Below are 17,311 nucleotides of genomic sequence, written 5' to 3' on the forward strand. Positions count from 1 at the left end.
GAAACCATTTTCAGCTCTATCCTCACACACAGACCAAAACCCTGCAGAATCCCCCTTTCTATGGCTGCCTTGTCAGGAACCAACCATGGATAAGCCACCACCTGCCTTCCTGTGTCTCCTGGCCAGTGCAACATGGAGGGGAAGCTGTGCAACTGTGTGCCTTGGCTCCTTGACAAGCCAGGCAACCCCCACTAGCTCCCCCAGGCTGCTGCACAGCCCAGCTTTTCATCCCTTGCTAGCATCCCAACAGATGTTCCCAATCTCCTTCTTTTTCCCCAGTCCACAAATCCACTCCCACGTCCCAAACTCATACCAGGTGAATTCACTTTATAATTTATTGAGAATTTCATCCTATAATGACATTCTCACCTTCTCTCCCCTTCTCCTCAGAATGTCTCTTGTCTTTCCCCAGTGTGTCTTTTTCTGAGAAATACCCTTCCTCTTTTTGAAACAAACATTTCCCTCTGGACTCTAAATCTCTCAGCTTCCTGATTCCTTCCTGACCTCCTTCCATTTTTCTGTCTTCTAACTTCTTCCAGTTTTCTGTCTTCTAACTTCTTAAACTTTTATTTTTTAGCTGTATTGAGATAGAAATGATACACAGAAAATTGCACATATTTAATGTATACATCTTGATGAGTTTGGAAATATGCACACACCATCACCATAACTAAGGAACTAAACATATTCATCACCTCCAAAAATCTGTGTACTTCTGTAAGTCATGTTTTTTTGTAAGAACACTTAACATAAACTCTGTCCTCTTAATGTATTTTAAAATGCACAATACTATATTGTTAACCATAGGTACTATGCTGTACAGCAGATCTCCAGAACTTACTCATCTTGCATAACAGAAACTTTATACCTTGAAAAACAATTCCCCATTTCTTCCCCTCACCAGCCCCTGGCAGCCACCATTCTACTGTTTCTATGAGTTTGACTATCTTAGATGCTTTATATAAGTGACATCATTCAGTATTTGTCCTTCTGTGACGGGCTTATTTTGCTTAGTATGTCTTCTAGGCCCATCCTTTTTGAAGTAAATGGCAGGATTTTCTTCTTTTTAAAGGCTGAACAATATTCCATTGTGTATATGCATGGCGGTTTCTTCATGCATCCATTGATGGACATAGGATGATTTCATATCTTGGCTATTGTGAATAGTGCTGCAATAAATGTGAGAGTGCAGATATCTCTTTGATATACCAGTTTCTTTTCTTTTGGATAGATACCCAGTCGTGGAGTGGCTGAGTCATACAGGACTATTTTTAGTTTTTTTGAGGAACCGCCATGCTGTTTTCCATAATGACTGTAGTAATTTACATTCCCACCAACAGTGTAAGAATGTTCCCCTTTCTTCACATCTTTGCCAGCATGCTACTTTTTGTCTTCTTGATAATAGCCATTTTAACTGTGACAAGATGATATTGCATTATTTTGATTTGCATTTCTCTGATGATTAGTGACGTTTAGCACTTTTTCATATATCTGTTGGCCATTTGTATGTCTTATTTTGAGAAATGTCTATTCAGTTATTTTTGTCATTTTTTCATTGGATGATGATGATGATGATGATTGCTATTAAGTGGTTTGAGTTCCTTACCTATTCTGGTTACTAATCTCTTCTTGGATAGATATTTTGCAAATATTTTCTCTCATTCTGTAGGCTGTCTCTTTGCTTTGTTACTTGTTTCCTTTGCTGTGTAGAATTTTTTAGCTTGATGTGATCCCATTTGTCCATTTTTGCTTTGATTTCCTCTATTTTTAAGGTATTACCTAGGAACAGTCTTTGCCCATACCAGTGTCCTGAAGCATTTTGAACTGGGACATTTTTGAAAGTGAAGGAGATGTTATTAATAATTATGTAGGTCCATAGGCATCAAGTGGACTGTCCTGATCATCCTAGCCCCAGAGCTTGCCATAAGTGTATTTGGGATTTGTTTTAATCGGGTATGGTAAGACACGCAGGAATTAAAATGACTGTCATGAAGAAAGAGGCCTCCACACAGGTCCCTAGAAACAAGAGGTGTGGTGCCTCAGTCAGAGCCCCACAGGGAGGCACTGGGTTTAGTAAGCACTGGGTTTGGGCAAGGAGTGGGAATCTGAGGGCAAGAGCCTTTATTGAGATTTCTGTGAAAAGCAACAAGCAAGGCAAGGTAAACAGGCTTAGGAGAAGCTAATTTGAATAATACGAGAGGGCTCTGGGGCACAGGGGCTGCCCAGGTATCTGGCACCTGGCCCTGGGTGATTAGGGCAGGTGGGTAGTGGTCATGAGTGAGAGTCCCTTGGAGGAGGCTGTTCAGGGTGTAAACTCTGGACTAGTTGGTCTGTGTCTGAAAAGCATGCACTTGGGTGACTTGTTCAGTGTCCTTAGGAATTGGCAGCCCTGAGAGGGGCAGCAAGGCCCCAAACTGTCAGCAGCAGAATACAGAAAATAAAAGGGATGGCTAATACAGGGACTATTGCAGTCACCCAAGAGGCTTTTTCATGAAGTACATACTTCCTTTCCACCCCCTCTCCTCTCCCCTCCCCCAGGTAAGAATGACTGCCTGAGTGAGCCAGAGCTACCATGTGCACATGCACACACCAGGTGCGTGCTGGAAAGGGAGGGATCGAGAGCAGGGCTTTGCCTGCCGCCCCCTCAACCACCTGAACTTATACTGACTTGACACATCTAATACCTCAAGTCTAAGTCTGTGTCCTTCACCTGCTGGACTGGATCCCACCTCCTGCCTGGTACCGTAGTGACTCCTATTTTCTCTTTCACCTGGAACGCCTTCCCCCTCCACCTGTCAAAGACCCAGCTCTCTCAAGGCCCCGCTACAAGGCTGTTTCCTGGAAATGCAGCTTAGGTCTCTCTCCCTGCCTGAGTTCTTGCTGCAGTTTACACTCCCTCCAAGCCCCCTAGCCTGCCTTCCGCCATGTCCGCCTCTCGTATCAGTGTGCGCTTCCTAAGCAGCTCCTCCTCTGGGGCAGAGAGAGGTGTAGACACTCTTAGAATGAATGATGCTGCCCACCTCCAGGGTAAGGCATGTGTGCTGATGTGCCAGCGCCTTACTCCCTGGCAGCATAGTAAATGGGAGTGGAAGCCTCTGGGAAACACGCTGTCTTAGCCTGGTGTTTCCCATAATAGGTTACAGGGGATGTGCTCTTCCTGGGGTTTGCGGAACTGCAAAACTTCTCACAGATTAGACACTGAGGAGCCTGTGATGAAGCGATTCTCCCTAGGGCATTTGAAAACTGGTTTTTTTTTTTTGTAATTTATGTACTTGCCCTCTTTCTTCTGAGACTCGTGGGACTGGTGGTCTTGAAAAACATAAATGTCTAAGAAAGGTGCTTTCAGGAGACTGTAGGGCCGTGCTTAAGCAGGGGGGGTCCTCCTGCAGACTGCAGGTCACTTTGGCTGGACTATCATCTGTTTCACTGGCGATCCCAAACCTCCAATTAAGGTGACTTTGCCTGGTGAAGTTAATATGTCCCATCTGCTCCTTCCCTTTGGTCCCCCAAGGGACATAAACTAAGCCGGCCAATCCCCTTGCCCTTGGCTCCAGCCAAGCTAATCCGCTTTCAGTCCCCTGAATGCACCATGCTGCTTCTCACCTCTGTGCCTTTCTCACACTGCCTGCTTCAACCACTAATCTCTCTCTCTCATATACTATCACCTAATGTATATATAGCCATCTGTACAGACATATATATAAAACACATGTGTATATATGTATGAAGTTGGACATGCATGTGTATATGCTAGGCTAGAAAGACGAGAGATACATGATAGATGATGTAGATGATGATGGATAGATAGTAGATGATAGATCAATAGACAATAGGTAGATTATAGATAGATACAGATGATAGATTAGATAGATGATAGATAGACAATAGGAGAGATTGCTTATTAGGCTGCCCCTTTTACTTAGGACATATCTATAAATATTCACTAAATCAAGAAAGGAAAATTAAACTAGAAAGCAAGTGAATGGATGAATGGATGGGTGGAAGGATGCATGGATGGAAGTAGAATTTGTATTACACATATTGGAGAATTTTAATCTGATAATAAATAGAAGGTGTGGCTCGACAAGGACTCCTTCCTTCCCAGACTTTAGTCAGTCTCCTTTGAGCCCTCTTCTTGGCTAGCCTTGGCCTGTTGAACTCATTTTACGGAGACTCCCCCCACCCTTGATATATAATTAGGTTCCTCTCAGTGATTTTCCACTCACTGACCCCTGACCATACCCCTGCACCTTGGCTATAAATCCTCAGCTGTCTTTTCTGTATGCAAAGTTGAACTTAGTAGTTCTATCCTTGTCTCCCTCCCCTACTGCAAAAACCTTTCTTGCCATTTTTAACAACTGTCCAGTGCAATTTCTCCTCGACAGGCTGTGAATGTGTACACATAGAGCCCATGATGGGTTTCACTTGGCTGCTTTGGACAAACCGTAGGCATTGCAGGTTGTCACCGTCACATTTGTAACATAGGTGTACTGTCCACTGGGCTCTCTGAGGAAAGGCTTCAAGAAAGGGTCAGAAGGCGATTCTCAAATGTAATGTGTGCTTTACAAGTCAGCCTAGATTTGAAGCGGTGTATCAGGACTAAACGAACACTGTGTTCTCCTTCAGCATGCTGGACGAACAACAAAGTGTTACTCATTCAAGTTTGTCCTCCTAGCCCTAGGGTTGCCAGAATAAAAGATGGCTTCTCTGGAGTCAGAAGGGCGATAACTGGGGGAAAGGAAGTGAACGCTGGCTCAACTGCTAGTGTGTGCCTGGTTCATGCTAAGCACTCTGTCCATGTGGCCTCACGCAATCTTGCCAGCAACCTCCTCGGGCAGATATCATCACTGTTTCACACCTGGATGCTCATCCGTGTGGCTTCTCTTTACTTGGCCTCTTGGCATTAGTCTAGTCCTAGCTTCTTTATGGCACGATGGTGGCTTCCCCAGGGTAGCAGAAGCTGCTGGTCTTCTTAAGGGCCAGAATCAGGACTGGCTTAAAAATCATCACTTTGTCTACATTTTATTGGTCAGGGAGTGTCAAAGTTTGCCACCAATTCAAGGGGCAGGAAAAGACTCCACCTCTTGAAAGTAGAGCAATGTTCCTGCATAGGGAGGGGAGGAATCGATGGAGACCATCTACTGCCTGCCCTGACCCGGGACAGGGACCTGGTAGGGGTGCTGCTCTCTAAGGTCAGGAAGCAGGTATTGGACACCTGTGGCATCATGGACCAGAAGTGCATTATACCTACCTGGGCCAGGTACAGGTGCTGACGGACTCAGAAACAGATGCGGGGATTCAGTGCTGAATCCAGGACAAATCCACACTTGCTTACAGTAAGCCTGCATGTCACAAATCCGAGGTGGCCCTGTAGAGGGAGCCACGGCCTTTTCCTGCTAGTTGAGGCTAGCCTTGGGCCACAGCAGCCAGTCCATTTGTCCAGCGGGAGCCCAGAAAGTGGGGCGAAGCCCTCCGGGTGCTTGCTGGCAAAGCTGCCTGGGCTGTGTGGCTGTATCAGAGTCCTGACCGCACCGTCCCAGCCTTCCCAGAACAGAGCTTCCAAGGCGAAAACACCTCCTGGCTATTCTCATTCCCCAAATGGCTATGTTTTATGATGTGCTAAGTTTGGGGGGGAAAAAAGAAAATTCCTCCAACTGTGGCGTGATCCCATCTGAAGGCATTCCAGGGATTTGATTTATAATCTCTGGGCATGAGCTGCATGCTGGGCTCTGTGAGAGGGGCGCCTGTCCGGGGCGCTGCAGGGCCAGGGCCATTGAGGCCCTCTGGGTGGAGCTGCCTCCTTTGTGGGTTCCTGGCTTCCAGCATGCTGGAGCTGTCTCCAAGCCCAAGTTGCACATGGAACAGGCATGAATATACAATATTCAGAGTCAGGATGAGCTCACTCTGCTACCACCTTGCATAATATTTATTTATTCACTCATTTAGCAGAGTTTCTGGGGGCTAGAAAATACCTTAGGTACTGATAATACAAAACGAATATGGCAAAGATTGAGATATGTTTGAACCAAGGTTAATATCAGAGGTAGCTATTGAAATTATCAACCCAACAATCAGCTTATAAAACAGCAATCTGTTTTCTGTCCTTTTTTTTTTTTTTTTTTTCAAGGTGGGGTTGACTTATTGCGAGGGTGGTGGTAAGAGGAAGTTCTATATGAATTATTGGAGAATAACAATTCTGACAGGAGACATGGCTGTTCTAAGCCCAGCCTGGTGCTGGTCTCCCTGGTGTCTTTCTCTTGAGAAATAAACAAATGAAAGTTGATCTCAGCAACAAGGACCCATCTGGGTACCCACACCTTTCCTTCCCAGCAGCCCTGCAGAGTTGAGGCTTGTTCTCACATCCTGGAACACAAGAATAGTGTGCGTTCCAGTTGGAGCAGAATGATTCTGGCCTAGGAAAGACATTATACCGAGTGGGTTTCAGATTCTTACTGCTATCCAGGAAAGGACGGACAGCCACTTCTACTTACAAGAAATGCCCACAATCCCACTTCCCATCATGGGCAGAACATGCATATGAACTGCACCCCACAGAGGATCCTGTGTGCAAGGTGGTGCAAGGCCAACATAAAATCAAGTCAGGTTAAAGAGGAAAAGTGTCTTAGCCCAACCACAGTATTGAGAAGGGAGCCCTGCACAGTTGAGTCATTGTTTTGATTCAAAGACTGTCTATTTCTTTTTGTCCTCCCTTTGTCCCTGTGTTTCCTTGGTTGAGATTGTGTTTGGTGAGTGAACTGTCCCTAGCCTGCTTCCAGGGTCAGCAGGGCCTGAGTCTTATGTCATCTTTGATCATCATTGGCAGCTTCTCCAGCCCCCTGAGACAGACAGGGCAAGGGGCTTTAAAATCTTTGAGCAACTATACACATAGAGGGCTGAATCCTAGACACAGCTGACATATGCTATGACTTATTTCATTTTTAACCAGTAAGTCTTGGGTCTATCTGTTACTAGCAGAAGCTTCTAAGCAAAACAGGAATTTCAAAATTCAGGAGGAATAGCTTGACAGATTTCCCAAAACCTTGGACAGCAGCATGAGTTAAAATGTGACCCCCACCACCACTATGCATTAATCATGACTAGCTTGCCTCTGTTAAAAAATGGCCTGGGAGAGAATGGGCTAGAGGTGCTGTTCTATCTGTCAAATGTGATCTATGTAATAATCCTAGTTGGCACTGCAGAATGAAAACTCAAATGCGTCTCTTCTCATTCCATGAAAAAGGAAAGCTCCCGAGGGTTCTCTGTGACAACACTTATGCTACTTATTCTTGGTCCTTGGTGGCACTCAGTTTCTCTAAAAGTGAAAGGACATTATGGGGGCCTTCTTCGCCCCAACACTAGGAGATCACACAGTGAAAGTCAGGTATTTGCATTCATTCACTCCTCCGAAACTATACGCTACTCAAAACTGAGGAGCAGAGACACCCCTGCCTCTACGGGACAGTGTTGGTAAGGATGGGTTTAGAGAGAACAGAGCAAAATCTGAGTTGCCCCCTGCCCTGATTCAACACCCACTGTCAGCATCAGCTGGCAGAGAGGAGGAAAAGCGGCTTCCAAAGAGGAAAGGAACAACCAAGGAAGCCATTCGAAGATAGTAGAAAAGAAAGCAACAGGTAGCTCAAGAATACACAATAGATGAAAACTATGGCTTCCACACGGGAAGAGCTAAAGGAGAGAGGCCCTCAAAAAAAGGTAGCAGAAAGAGTTTAAAAGTGAGTTGACCATTTAAATGATATTGATTCTTCCAATCATGAGCATGGAATGTTCTTCCATTTGTTTGCATCATCCGTGATTTCTTTCAACAGTGTAATGTAATTCTCCTTGTAGAGATCTTTCACCTCCTTGGTTAGATGTATTCCTAGACATTTTTTGTGGCTGTTGTCAATAGGATTGTTTTCTTGATTTGACTCTCAGATTGAACGTTATTGGTGTGTAGAAATGTTACTGATTTTTGTACATTGATTTTGTCTGATAAAACCTTACAGAAGTTGTTTATCACTTCTAGGAGCCTTCTGGTGGGATCTTTAGGTTTTTAGGGTTTTCTTGGTTTACAATCATATTATCTCTTATTTCTTTTTCTTGCCTGATTGCTCTGGCTAGGACTTCCAGTACTATGTTGAAGAGAAGTTAATGAGTATGGGCATGAACAGACACTTCCCAAACCAAGAGATAAATGCAGCCAACAAACATATGAGAAAATGCTCCACATCACTAATCATCAGAGAAATGCAACCACAATGAGATACCATCTCACACCAATCAGAATCACTATTATTAAAAAGTCAAAACATAACAGATGCTGACGAGGCTGTGGAGAAAAGGGAATGCTTATACATTGTTGGTGGGAGTATAATTAGTTCAGCCACTGTTGAAAGCAGTTTGGATATTTCTCAAAGAACTTAAAACAGAGCTACCATTCAACCCAGCAATCTCATTACTGGGTATATATCCAAAGAAAAATAAATTATTCCACCAAAAAGACACATACACTTGTTTGTGCATCTCAGCACAATTTACAATAGCGAAGACGTGGAATCAACCTGGATTCCCATCAGTGGTGGACTGAATAAAGAAAATGTGGTACATATACACCAGGGAATACTAAACCACCATATAAAAAGCACAAAATCCTGTCCTTTGCAGCAACATGGATGCAGCTGGATACCATTATCCTAAATGAATTAATGCAAGAACAAAAAAACAAATACTGCATATCCTCACGTATAAGTGGGAGCTAAACACTGGGTACTCATGGACATAAAGATGGAAACAATAAACACTGGGGACTCCTAGAGATGGGAGAGAGGGAGAGAGGCAAGAGTTCAAAAATTACCTATTGAGTACTATGCTGACTACCTGGGTGGTGGGATCAGTCATATGCCAAATCTCAGCATCACACAATATACCCATGTAACAAATCTGCACCTGTATCCCCTGAATCTAAAATAAAAGTTGACATTTTTTTAAAAAGAAAGAAATGACTTAGCATGTCAATGAAAGACTTTATATTAATGACAAACTCTAGTGGAATATATGCCTCTTTTCTTCACTTTTACGTAATACAATTTAAAACTTTCAAAAATAAAAAATAAATGAGTTGACAACAGTGCTTGGGGAAAACAATTCTTGTTTCTTAATGCCCTCCAACCCAGGTCTTTTGCCTTCCCACTGGCAAGTCATTATAAAGCTAAATGGAACAATAAAATGTGCTCACTCTCTCTGGTTATGAGAATTATGTTTCCAACACAATAGATTCCTCCATAACAACACTGAATGAGAAAGAGAAAGTAAGTGAAACAATGTCTACAAAGACCTCCAAGTGAGAAAAGAATGACACATGACTATTATACAGAACCAAAATGTCATGTACATATAAAGAACTTCAAGAAACTGAAAGACGGCCAGAAATCAAGGACAATAGAACTTGTGAGCCCATTTTGGAAAACCTTTTGGAGGATGAACTCTCATCAACCAAGTTATGCATAAGGGAATTTCTATACACTAGCTGAAGAGACAAAACAAATTTGTCACTATATTATGCTCTTCGGATATTTAATTCACTCCTCCTTATCTTTATGTTCCTAATTTCATAACCAGAAGCTGAAGTGATGCCATTTTATCCATGTAAGTTCTTCTCCAGGCTCTTCAGGTACTAATATGCTTAAATCTCTTCAAATATTTTATAGTGTTTGTTTTTCATCGACAATTGGAATATGACCATGTTCCCACCTGTCCTACTTATTAGACAGGTGTGTCAAAGGGCAAGTGTGTCACAGGGCAAGTGGCATAGTGCCAGGAGATACACACTTGCACGAATGTCCATGTATCTGGGTGGGTGTTGGCAACCAGAGTGCACATGAGGGTGAGAAGGGCTACTTCTGTGACTTTCCTGGACCAATAGTCCCAATAGAGCCAAGCTAGAGCAAAACCACAGCCTCCTCACCCAGAGGCGCCTCCCCCAGCACTCATCTATTTAGGAGTCCCCAGCCCATCTCCAAGTGTTGTGCGGCACTCTGAAGCTCCTCTTCACCCCCTTGAGGCAGCTGCTTCAGGGGTCCCTGGACTCCTCAAACTCTGATTCCCCTGGCAGAACACCCTCCTGGCTGCAGGTGTGGCTCCTGTCCCAGCCTCAAAGCAGCAGGTTCCTCTGCTGTAATGTGCAACTCTCACCATTACAGCAAAGAGTTGAGGGCTCTCTTCTTTTCATTGAAACCCCTGAGGAGGGCCCCCCAACAATGGAATATCCCCAGGCTATCTGTTCTTATCATACTCATAATGTTTTGGCTTTGTCATGCCATTTACCCAGCATCAACTTGACATACTTTCCCTGAAGGTCTAAATCCAGACAAAAATATGAGCAACCCTTCTCAACACTTGGCCTCCCTAACATTATTACAAACCCCTTATTCATGGTCTTTGGCTCTGTCCAGAGTGTTGGCAGTCTCTTTATGCCTGGGTTATTCTCCCACACAGTATGTGACCTGAGAAGTCAGGAAAGGCTATTGTGCTCTAATGTCATAGCAAGTGGCATGCCACCTAGCTCTGGGGGTGGCAGTCAGTGCCAGGGGCCCAGTCATTGTCTTCCCTAGAGGTCATAAGAACTCTCATAGAAACAAGTTGACCCCACAGGTATGCCAGCCCAGATATCCTGGTGAGGCCCCAGCATGCCCCAGTTCTCAACCGCAAGCAGCTCGGGAAGTAACGAAAGGACCCAGGCACCATTTGGTTTTGTAAGGCCATACAGTAAGGCTCAGACTCTTGGAAAGCCAGCCTCAGTCCTTTGTTGCTATTGATTCAGTCCTTTGTTGCTCTTCGCTTTAATGTTTACTTCATTTTCTGTTTCACGCAGCCAGAATTCCTTGTAAATAAGCCCTTCAGCAACCACAGTCTTGTGCTCTGCTGGAGATGTATATTCTTGGAGAATGAAATACTGTGAACATACATATTTCAGTCTGGACTGTGAAATGCTTTCTATATATCTGATGTGTAAGAGAGATGGTTCCGATTGCTAACATCTCAGTGGTGATCCTGAGGAGAAAGGCTTGACAGAGAATTTTAAAGATGCTCTATGGAGTGTAATTAACCAAATCCACTCCCCCTCCATATCTGAAAAAATTCTGGCATTGTTACCAATGAGGAAGATAGCTTCTTCTGCATAAAGGAACTTTTAGTTGTTTCCCTGGGGTTATCATCTCCAAGCCTGGCTGTGTGGTGGACTCGGTTTCCCCAGTTGCACTCCAATCCATTCTTGAGACCAGTCCAAGACAGTACTTGACTTGTAGGAGAGAAACAGTATTTTACCATAAAATGTGCTTCTGTTATAAGTTTGCTGTAGCTATCCCCTAGCAGATTAAGGTAATTCCCTTCTATTCCAAGTTTACAAAAATTTTTTATTTTTAAAATATAGAACGGATATCAAATTTGATTAGAATTTTGTTTCTGCATCTATTGAGTAATGGCTCTTGGGAACAGTATTTCCTGAGCTCTTGCATGTTGATTTCAATTTGCACCCAGGGCATCAAGGTCAGTTTTTCTAGATATAACATATTTGGCTCAAAAAAATCTTTCCTTGGACATCTTAACTATATTATTCCATCTTCTTTTGTATTAAAGCATTACTCTTAAAAATCTGACAATAATCTAATTTTCTTTTCCTCATATTCTTTTGCATAAATCCCCCCCCTTTTTCTTTCTTCAAACTACAGCAATTTTACTTAAAAATGTATTAAACCTTGGTATTGGTCATACTCATTTGATGGTTTCAAGTATGTACTATGATATTTCAACATATACTTTTATAACCAATTATTTCAGGAATGTTTTCTTTAATTATTATTCTAAATATTTCTTGAATTAGTGAATGTGTTCTGAATCCTTGCTTTGGTTTCTTCTTTAAACTTTCTGTTATCTATCTACTAGTCTTGTTTCCCTATCATTGATTCTTGTTATGCTCTTAAATCCTGTTTTCTTTCTCCATTTTGTTTTGAAATTATTCCTCTTAAGCTTTCTATTTATTGTAAAGCATCAGTTATCAAATTTTTTGTTTTTTCTAGTTTATGGATTTTATTTCTAATTTTTGTTTCTAATTCTTTCTTGATTTTCACACTGCTTTAAAATTTTCCAGTTCTGATTTTTGTTGTTCCATCCTGCTTTATGCAATTTTCCTATTGTCTTCAAGCTCATTTTGAAATAGGAGGATATTGTTTTCTGTGACTTCCTGAGCTGCTTGCCATTGAGAACTGTGTTTTGAGTATATCTTTCTGGTATACCTTCATTGTTTGTAAGGGACGTTATTCAGCTCCTCAGTCTTTTTTTGTTTTCTTATGGTAACTTGTATGGGATTTGATCATAATATTTCTAGTGCTTGTTTCCATGTGAATTTGGTTTTCCTGAAGTAAACTTGACTTGGACAGACAGCTCTTACAAGTTCACTGAGCTTGCTTTCTGAGGTTTTCTGGCTCTATTCTCCTCAATCACTTTTATAGGGACCTTCTCTTTTCTTCAGCCCATTCTCTCCATTCTGCTCAATTTTGATTCTAAGGTTTCTCCTCAGTGTGACTCTGTTCTGGAAAGGAGCCTTGGCTGGTCGCCTTTTAAAGCAGATAGGAGCTACACTGCTCTAACCGCTTCAGGCCCTACCATGTGCTCCTTGCACTTTTCCACTTTGAAAGTGAGCAATGCCCATCCAGTTTCAGACGCCATCCTCAACTTAGCCCCACCACACCTCCTAGTAAATATCTGTTGGATCTTTTGGCTGTGTTCAGGTCTATCAGTTGGTAAATAAAACTGGTCCTTCACCAGAGTTTGAGAAGCATTGCTGAAGGAATCAGCAGAGGGAGAGATGAGTGTTAGAAGGCTTCATGGAAGAGATAGCTCTTAGGCCAGGCCCTGGAGGGCAATCAGGGTCGAAGTGAATGTTGAAGTTCCCCAGCGCTCTGCCCTTGGCCTCCACCTCACTTTCTTTGTGGAGCTCATCCATTCCCATGCCCTCAAACATCACTTTCAAAGCAAGCATTCCTCCATATCTGAGTTTTCAGCTCAGGAATCTTTTTAACAGTTTTCAGCTCAGGAATATTTTTTAATCTTTGTGGAGACACTTGCATAGGTATAACAAATTCAGCACGAACCAAACAAGTGCATGACTTTCTCCCTAAATTTTGTCAATGAATCTTACAAGTTTTGTTGCATTTTTATTTTCGTTCAGTTCCAAATATTTTGTAACTTCTAATTTTTTCTCTGACTCATATATTATTTAGAAATATGCTGTTTAATTCCCAAATATTTTGGAATTTAAAAAATATCTTTACATTATTGATTTCTAGTTAATTCCATAAGTATACTTTATGTAGTTACATTCTTCTGAAATATAGTGAGACTATGACCCAAAATGTAGTCTTTTTTGGTGAATGTTCTATGCCCACTTGAAAATAATGTATATTCTGCTGTAGTTTAGGGTTCTATAAGTATCCGTTAGGTAAAGCAGGTTGGAAGGGTTATTCAAATCTTTTATATCTTATTTTCTGTTTACTTGTTCTATCAATTACTTAGAGACAAATGCTGTAATCTCAAACTCTAACTATAGATTTGTCTATTTTTCCAGTTTGACCTTATCTATCAATTTTTGTTTTATGTATTTGAAGCTCTGTATTTGAAATGCTATCCATAGCATAGAGTAAATTCACAAATATAAATGAGTCTGTAATGCTCAACTCTATTTTGTTCCATTTATCTATCTATATATCCATGTGCCAGAATCAGATTGTTTTAATTACTGTGACTTTAGATAATACTTTGACTATTGCTAAGGCAATAGTCAAAGGCTTGCTAAGGCAAGCCTTTTCCCTTTCCTCCAGTTAATTTTTCTTTCTCAAAAATATCTTGGCTCTTTTCATACATTTACTGTTCATTTAGAATGTAAGCATCATCTGGTCACATTCTTGTTAAGTTTAATCTTAAGTATTTCATGTATTTTACAAAATATACATTTTACATATGCCTGTTGCACAGAGATATTTTTCCTGTTGAAGATACAGAACAGGGGGTGGCAAACGTTTTCTTTAAAGGGCCAGGTGGTAAAAATTGTAGACTTTATAAGACATGTGATCTCTGCTGATACTATTCACTCAGCCATTGCCATAATACAAAAGCAGCCATAGACAATATGTAAACAAATGGGCATAAAGCTTTATTTACAAAAAAAGGCAAGAAGTCAGATACGGCCTGTGGGCCATAGTTTGCTAGTTGTAGATGAAGAGACAGACTAATAGATGTAGAGAAAGATTAATTTTTACATAGTCATCTTGTATCTTAACTTCATGAGTTTGCTAATACTATTTTTGAGTTGAGTCTCTTATCTCTATGTGAACAACATATAAACAAAAGATCATTTTGTTCTAGCTTTCCAATATTTACAGCAATTATTCCACTTTTGTAGTCTTACTGCATCAGCTAGATAACTCTGGAGCAATATTCAGCTACTGTGCTAACAGGAGGTATTGTTTTATTAATAGGGGGGCTCTATGTTTTCACCTACAAATTTGATGTTGCTGTTGGTTTCTAAAAATTGTTTTTTATCACGTTCAAATATCAAATACGATGCTTGTATTCAATCTTTTAAGATCCCTTCTAATTCAAATTGTTTAATTATGAAGTAATTGCCAGTTTTTGATTGTGCCTATAGACAAATGAGTGTTCCAGTGAGCAATTCATCACCCCCATTGAATACCGATGACTTGTTTTTACTTAATAGAGACCTTCTGAATCTTTTTGTTCAATTACGTGAACCTCAAGACAACATAGAAGAAAATGAATTCTTTCCAGGAATTAGAAAAAAATTAAGTAAGAAATAAAAGTTTTTTGCTTTAGACTTTTTAAAGGTGTTTTCCTTTGAGGTTTTTCAATAAAAATAAATCACTAAAATAACTTTTGTGTGCTAAAGGTAAACTTAGCTGAAAATTCAATAATGTTCTAAGGAGATTGGGGGTAAAAGGTCCAAAGGAAGGTAAATTACTAACTCTAATATGGAAGAAAAAAATCTATGATGTTTATTTCTGAAAAGCTTTGGTCTAACATGTAAGCCTCAAGAACATACAACTTTAAAAATACATATTTAAAGTTGAAAGTTAATAAATGTATATATGCTTATATTTAAATATTTTAAAACTTCCTTTAAATTAGCATTCATATACTCACAAAGGTGTCAATGAGAGTTTCATATTCATATTGCAGGCAGAAATTGATTCATTATTGATATAAAATTATTTCAATAAGTCAAAAGTTTTCACTTTGGCATTCACCTTCCAAGAATGAAGGGAAAACAAATGCAATTAGTATTTCCATATTCACTCCTTTAATTTCCCTGGAAAACTAAAAATTAGTCCAGCTGTAAAAATATGAGGCATACATTAAAGAAGAGACATGTTTAACATCAAGCATTGTGGAATTTTTCTTTACAAGACTATTTCAAGGCCCAGATAAAAATACTCCAGGTAATACATAGTAAATATTTTATTTTAATAATAGCATAGAATTCTTCTGAAGAAAATTTTTATACATTATAGCTATTATTTTACAGTAACAGAGAGAAAATAAAATTAGAGATACAAATATTAAAGGTCAATTATCAAAATGAAATTAACACAGACTATTATTCATATGAACAATGTAAACAGAATCATCTATTTGATTTAACATCAAATATATTTTTGGCATATAATTATATTTAAAATGAGAATTATCAATTAGTCAATCAATTCAAATATACTTATTCAGCCAAAATAAAAAAGTAAGGCTCTTAGAAATTCAAGATTTATAGATTGACATTAAACATTTTCTCAATAAATAGAATATTCTGATCTCCACTGAGTTAAACTGTGTAAACATTCATATCTATTGTTTTATAGCTTATAATTAAGTATGACTGGTCACCAAAACTCCTTGCCCAAAATATCACTACTAATTGTACGAGGCAAAGTCCTATAATAAAATTAATGTAATAACGGCCCCATCTTTTCAAAAACAGAATATGGAAGTTTCCATTTTCATGACTATGAATCTGGTCTTCCAAACTCTGGTTCCCAAATCCAGTTTCTAAATGTTTCAACAGAGGTGAGAAAGTAATGGAAATAAATGATTTAATGGAACTCTGGAAAAAGAACTATCATAGATCTTAGTTTGAAAAATACATCAAACATAAGAGATACCATGAATGACTCAGAATTATATAATAATGCCTATATCAAACTTTATGAGTTAGCTAAAGGGCAAAGAGTAAGAGGCAAGTTAAATGTAATATTTGCTTTTAACAAAGCAGACTAAGTAATATGTTAAGGGTTAGGGTGGGATAGGAAAGAACTCAGGCCTGGCAAAAATCTCCTCTTGGACTTTCTATATAAACATCTATTTCAGTTTTGGACTGTTCATCAAGAGGAGCTCTCCCCATCCGTGAAATGCTTCCCAGACCAACAGGTCCTTGTCTAGCTGCTGTAGGAAGGCAGCGGTGTGAAAATGTAGGAAATGGAAGCCAATTTGTGTCCAAAGTTAGTCCACCCTAACTGAACTCTTTTTAAACTGGGTTATTCAAATGCCAGCTAGAAGTACAGGCTCTAGCTAAAGAACATGAATAGATATCTGTCTTAAAAATGCCTGGAAGAGGTCATGATGTGATCCTGTAGTTTATTGGCCTTATGTTCTCCCAGAATAAGAGCTTATAAAGTCCTGGAAATCCTCAGCTCTCTCCAGCCACCTTTCCAAATAAAATCTTAATGAATATAGTTTAAACCCTTTATTAGGCTCTGTAATCCCTTCAACCAAATAGCCAAGCTGCAACTGTTTTATGTAACATCTGTTTCACTGGAAAATGTGGGAAGGTATTTTGATATTGTCTAGCAAGATCAATGAGTAAATACTGTTCACCCCAAGCCAAATGATGCTGCCCTTCAGGGAGCTTTTAGAAAGAAAATAAATTGATAAACCAAGAAAGCAGACTGTATGTATAGCAAAGCCCTTCAGCACAGTGCGAACATGTTCTTTATGAGGAGGATCAAAGCCACTCGGTAATTTCAAGTGAGAGGCAACAGAAGTCTTTCTTAATCCAAAGTCAGAAGTTTCCGAAGAACTTTAAGCGCAATATCGTAACAAAAGTGATACTGCTCCTATATACATATATATAAAAAACAACAGAATGTTAAGTAATTGAATATCTGAACCCACTTTCAGAAAACACATTTGTAATTTTCAGTCACACTGGAAAGTTCCTAAAAAGAGCAAACATTTAACTATAAACACTTAAGAA

General features: G+C 40.1%; 1 protein-coding gene across 4 annotated transcripts in view; it reads right to left on the minus strand.

Annotated features, from left to right (window-relative positions):
* Positions 1-375: 375 nt before the first annotated feature.
* The window catches only part of PTPN20 (protein tyrosine phosphatase non-receptor type 20), a 117,591-nt gene continuing 100,655 nt past the window's right edge, over positions 376-17,311 (minus strand). For 3 of the 4 annotated variants that reach the window (XM_033209112.1, XM_033209114.1, XM_033209113.1), the window contains one exon: positions 15,513-17,171. In XM_033209112.1, the coding sequence (XP_033065003.1) occupies positions 17,137-17,171 (35 nt within the window). In that variant the 3' untranslated portion in view covers positions 15,513-17,136. Of the gene's footprint in view, positions 578-15,210; positions 15,315-15,512; positions 17,172-17,311 lie in introns of those variants that run through there. The other variant, XR_004436608.1, reaches the window with a different exon arrangement.

Source organism: Trachypithecus francoisi, unplaced genomic scaffold (assembly GCF_009764315.1).
Source record: "Trachypithecus francoisi isolate TF-2019V2 unplaced genomic scaffold, Tfra_2.0 Lachesis_group9, whole genome shotgun sequence".
Taxonomy (NCBI): domain Eukaryota; kingdom Metazoa; phylum Chordata; class Mammalia; order Primates; family Cercopithecidae; genus Trachypithecus; species Trachypithecus francoisi.